Raw genomic sequence first — 5,657 nt, forward strand, 5'->3', positions numbered from 1 at the left:
AACCCTCCAAAAGTTTTTTTTTTAACCCCTGCATCCCCCACCTCCTTTCCTAAACCTAATTCTCTCCCTGGCTCTCTTGCTAGCCGCTACGCCCCTCCCTATAAGAACCCTCAGCCTCCATCACTTTTGTTGTCGCCAAGAGCACCCGGCCTGTTGAAAGTGCTGGAGCGTCTTTGAGCAGTTTGTTGTGATACGCAGGTGGAATGGTCTGCAAACAGATGAATTCAGCCCCTCCAAACCGAGCGCGGAGCGCGCTGCTTTTGTGCGCGAGGCACAAAACGCTGAATTCCTCCGAACTTACTTGGGGCCTGTCTAGAAAAGGGCCTTTTCTTCCCTCTGCGTGTACCTCTGGCCACACTAAGTCTCTGCCCGCCCCCCTTCAGCCCTCCTCCCTCTCCCCTCTGATAATCCTTCTCTTTATTTTAGAAAAACACAAAACCCGGTTCCACGCGGTGCTTTAGTGGCTAAAAGTGAAAGAGCTGCCTTGGCAGAATTCAGCTCTATGAATCACTTCGGAAAATTGGTTCGACTGAATGGCCTTAGGAGGAAAAACGTTTTAATAGGATCCAGGGGAGGTTCTGCTGTTTCAATCTGCTCCTTAAACAGGTGGAGATTGGACCTTCTCAACTATACAAACAGTAAGTACCTATCAGCGGGGAGAGCTGCCCTCCGAATCCTCGCCCGCAGCCCTAAACCAGCAGCGGAGCCGGGCTTGGCCTCAGAAATCCGATCACAGATCAGCGATTCTGATCGATTAAGATCTCAAACGACCCTCCAGCTCGCGGTGCAGTCTCCCGCAGCCGCAGGCGGAGAGCCGGCCAGAGAGGGGGAGGCGCACCCGCCAGGCGCCGAAGCCCCCGGGATCTGAGCGCGCGGCCTTGCTCTTCCGGATGCTACGGGGTTGTCCTCAGGCGGCAGGAGCTGTCTCCCGACCTCCGACGCCAGCCAAGGCGAGCTCGTTGTTTTTGCATAAATTAATATTTCCCCATTAACAAGTTCCCCCCTCCACACGCGGCGCCCGCGTCCATGCGCCACATCCTAATGAGGTAATTATCATTTGCGCGTGTTCGCGGCTGGCGCCGGCTCCGTGGGTAAATGGCAGTTTATTAGCACGATGCCCAGCTCGGCTGCAGAGGGCTAAGGGATACTTCGGCGACTAGACGGACACCCGGGGGCCCTTTGGGGCGGCGCGTCCGGGACCCCCTGCCCTTTCCGCGTCCCCCAAACCTGTAGGCCCCCAAAGTTGTGAATCACGCACGGAACTCTGCCTGGGTTTGGGCTCCCCCCCCCTTTTTTTTCCACCGGCAAAACCATCACGATTCCTCCCCCTCCCCCTCCCGTCTCTTCCCTCCTTGCCGATTCGCGAACCGCTCGCACTTTCCCGAGGGGAGTGCGGGCGCCAGTTGCCTCCTTTTAAAGTTTGAGGGGCGGTGGCGGCGGCGGCCGGCAGGCGCGGTGGAACACAGGGGCCGCTACAGGAGCCGCGCCGCCGCCCATGTCATTCCACTTCAAGTGACTTCATGTGATGTCAGCTGAATGTAAAAGACAGTGATCTCACGCGGAGGGGAAGATGTTTGCCATCAAAATGTGACAGAGGAGACAGGCTGCATGGCTCGGAACGCATCTCCTTGGCGGTGGGGGAAAGAGGTAAATGCGAGGTGGCTCTCCTCGTGCTCTTTAACTTTGCCCCTTCGCTCTCCAGCTCCCAGCACGCGTGGCGGAGGCCGGGGTCCAGGGAGCGGCTCGGGGGGTTAATTTGAGGCTCTTTTCTTTCTTTCTTTTTCTCCCTCTCTCTTTTTCCTCTGTAAACCCTCCCCCTTTCTCCCCCTTTCAAAGTCCCAGGGCAGGGGCTGGTGGGTTCCTTTGCTCGCCGGGTTAATGGGCGGTAATTTGGTACCCTTGGGTGCACTTTGTTCTGCCCCTGTTCATTTGAATGCAAATGGGTGACCTGGACCCTACAAGGTGCTTATTAAATTGCGGTTTCCCTCCCTGCCTTTTCTGGAATGCAGACCTAGTGGAGAGAGGCTGCGCCCTGGCCCAGTCCGGTACGGCTCAGCTCGGCGAGCCATGGCAAGCTCGGCTTCCCTGGAGACCATGGTGCCCCCGGCCTGCCCGCGCGCTGGAGCATCGCCGGCCACTTCCAAGACGCTGGCCTTCTCCATCGAGCGCATCATGGCTAAGACGTCGGAGCCCCGTGCGCCCTTTGAGCCCCGACCCGGGGCACTGGAGGCGGACGGCGGCCAGGGCAAGAAATTGCTCAACCTCTGCTCACCGCTGCCCTGTATGATCCCCCTCCAGCCCCTAGGCTACGAGGTGCCGTCCAAGACGCTGCTCAGTTACTCTGAGCTCTGGAAAAGCAGCCTCCGGGCGGGCGGCGGCGGCGGAGGAGGAGGCGGCGGCGGCGGCGGCGGCGGCGGCGGCGGCGGGGGGCCCCGGTGTGCGGCGCCAGCGGCTTGTGCAAAACCAACTGTGGCGTGTGCTGCAAGGCCGAGCTGGGCCTGGCGCCGTCTGCGCTACCCGCGGGCAGGGTCATCAAGCCGCAGGTCATCAACCAGGCAGTGGGGCTTCCGGCCAGCGGCTCGCTCTACTACTTCAACTACCTGGACTCTGCCGCGTACCCGCCGTCTGAGCTCCTGGGCGGCCACCTCTTCCCGTCCGGCCTCCTCAACGCACAGGCCCCCGCTGCCCTGGCTGCGCACCCCAAGCTCTTTTTGCTGGAGAACGCCAAGTTGGCCGGCCTGGCCGCAGACAAGTTCCCCCATCCGGCCCCCTATGCCCATAAGGAGCGCTTGCCCGCGCCGCTGGAGCAGGTGCTGAAGGAGAACTCAGCCCTGACCGCCGAGCGAGGCGGCGTCAAGGGCCACAGCAAGCTGCCTGGGGGTTCTGCGGACGGCAAGCCCAAAAACTTCACCTGCGAGGTGTGCGGCAAGGTGAGGCCCGGGGTCCGCGGGGGCCGGGAGGGGTGAGCAGTGGCGGCTGCTTCCCGGGGGGGCAGCCTGGACGGCCCCTTTCTCGAATCTGGGAGCGCCCCAGTAGCTGTCTACTCGAATTGGGGGCACAGTTGGGCCTCAGTTTCCTATTCTGTAAAATGGGGATGCCTTTGTCAGCGGCCACATGGGACTGGCACGAGCAGTCAGTGGGTTGGGAAGCTCTTTACAAAATGAAAAGGGCTCTGGTTTCCGAAGGGGGTTTTTGGTTGGGGGAGGTAGGTTGTGCCCTCCCCAGGCTGACTCTGGACTCTCAGGACAGACACGCCACAAGGCCCCCTTGTGTGCTTCCGTAGGTATTTAACGCTCACTATAACCTCACCCGCCACATGCCGGTCCACACCGGAGCCAGACCGTTCGTGTGCAAAGTCTGCGGCAAAGGCTTCCGCCAGGCCAGCACGCTCTGCAGACACAAAATTATCCACACCCAGGTACGTGGCCCCCGGGTCCGACCCGACCCGTACCCAACATGCGGAGACTGAGCGACGGCGTTGGGGAGAGGATGACCAAGGGACCCCCTAATAACCCCCACCAGGGGCCCCTGTCCCTTCAAGGTGCCCCTTCCAGGAGCACCCGAGGTGGCTTCTCCCGGCCGGGGCCTCAGCCTCACGGTGCACACGCCCCTCTCCGCAGGAAAAGCCGCATAAATGCAACCAGTGCGGCAAAGCCTTCAACCGCAGCTCCACGCTCAACACACACATTCGCATCCACGCGGGCTACAAGCCCTTCGTCTGTGAATTTTGCGGCAAAGGCTTTCACCAAAAAGGTAACGTGCGGGGCAAGGCCCTCTCCTCACCTCCCCTCGGGACTCGGCGGGTCACCGCTAGCGGGAAGGCAAAGAAGGATCCGGAGAGAGGGAGCGCGAGAGCCGCAGGCTCCGGCGCAGCATTTCTTTGGAATCGGGCTGTGCAGGGTTTAGGTGGAAGCTCTCCGGGCCGGGTTAGTAGACCTCGCTGGACTCAGTCTGGTTGCACGGGGAGACTCCGAATTTGGGAGGTGGGAAGGAAGGAGGGAAAGGAAATGGGAGAAATACAAGGTATTGCGCTATAGAGGAAGCGTCCCTTTGTAGCCGGGACTCTCTTCTGAAATGAAAAAAAAAAAAAAAAATCGAGGCGTAATCCACCTCCTGGGAAAGGTTTAGGCTGGGGGAAACCGCTGCTGTCTCCAGGACACTCCGCTTGGATTTTCCAAGGCACTTTCGGATATCCAAGTGGTAGTTAGCGGACCAGAGAGAGTAACTTTTAAAATGAGAAGAAAAATAATAACAAGGGACGAAGCCCGGGTTCATGCGAATTTCTTCGAGCGAGGCAGCGGCCAGGAGAAGGACCCCATGCGTCTCTGGGCAGCGCCAAAGTTTCCGGGCCGGCGGAGCACAGCGGGAGGGACGCTGTGTGGGCCTCAGGCCCCGGCGGGGCTGGGACGAGGGTCGGCTACGCGGGACTCGGCCCTCCATCCGGTAGTGAGAGCCCCGGGCTTGACGCGTACGAAGTTTGACAACTTCTTCACTCGGAGAGGTCGCGCCTGCCTAGCCAAGCGTCGCCTTCTTTGCGCGGGCACCTGAGCCAACCCCGGGACACCCGGCCCCTCCCCGTCCCACTTCATTCCCACCCCCCTTTTTGTTTTTGGTCTCCTGTAGGGAACTACAAGAACCACAAGCTGACCCACAGCGGCGAGAAGCAGTACAAATGCACCATCTGCAACAAGGCCTTCCACCAGGTCTACAACCTGACCTTCCACATGCACACCCACAACGACAAGAAGCCTTTCACGTGCGCCACTTGCGGCAAAGGGTTTTGCAGAAACTTTGACTTAAAGAAACACGTGCGCAAACTCCACGACAGCGGGGGTCCCACCACCCCCTGCACAAAGGACCTGACTCGGACAGTGCAGAGCTGAGAGCTACTGCCTCGCCCTCCCTTCCGGCCCTATTCCAACCCCCAAACAGATCACACGTATAAACTTATTTCTAAAATTAAAAGAAAGGAGAAAAAAAAAGCTATAGCAGAAAGGCTAAAATCTATTTATCGAAACCAGCATATTTTTGGAAAGCTAAACGTTTCCTCGATGACTGGCAGCAAACGCCTGGCTCCCACCTTTGTATATTCGGGAAACATTTAAACCCAGTGCGCCGAAACGTATTTAATTCCAGGCCTCGGCTTCTCCTCGGGCGGCGGGTTTTAACACCAGGCTGTCACGTGAACGTCCCGGAAGAGCGCGGCGCCCCCAGCCATCTTTATACAGCCATGTAAATCCTCCTGTACACACGAACACGGAATATATACATATATAACTCAATAAACAGAATCATTAGCGCGTCTTTTCTTCCCCCACCCCCCGCCCTCGCCGCGAGTCAGCTCACACACCCCAAAGAAGGAAAAGGAAATAGGCGTTTATAGCGTTTCCCGGCCCAAATGCGACTTCCTCTGGGGCACTGGGACCAGGGCAAGGCCAAACCGTTGCTCGTGCGGCGATAGCGTGTTCATATGCCCCAGGAACCAAGGCTCAAAGGCCTTCACCGGCCCCTACGTTGTACCAAGTTTTTATTTGGTAACTGTTCCGACCGAGGGATTCTGGGTGTTGCCTTATTTGGGTGAGAAAATTGCAAAAAGAAGGGGTTAAAAGTGGCTGGGTGTCGGGGAGCAGGTTTTGGGTGCGTGTCCTGGAGCAAAG

The 5,657-nt window shown here is 58.7% G+C and overlaps 1 protein-coding gene across 1 annotated transcript; it reads left to right on the plus strand.

Annotated features, from left to right (window-relative positions):
• Positions 1 to 2,067: 2,067 nt before the first annotated feature.
• FEZF2 (FEZ family zinc finger 2) lies at positions 2,068 to 4,883 on the plus strand (the record flags this gene model as incomplete). The annotated part of the gene is given in 5 exon segments (XM_082639074.1): positions 2,068 to 2,424; positions 2,427 to 2,930; positions 3,284 to 3,418; positions 3,621 to 3,753; positions 4,624 to 4,883. Coding segments are annotated over 5 exon segments (1,389 nt in total).
• Positions 4,884 to 5,657: the final 774 nt, after the last annotated feature.

The sequence above is a fragment of the Mesoplodon mirus genome (genome assembly GCF_964341445.2).
Source record: "Mesoplodon mirus genome assembly, chromosome: 12".
NCBI classification, from domain to species: domain Eukaryota; kingdom Metazoa; phylum Chordata; class Mammalia; order Artiodactyla; family Ziphiidae; genus Mesoplodon; species Mesoplodon mirus.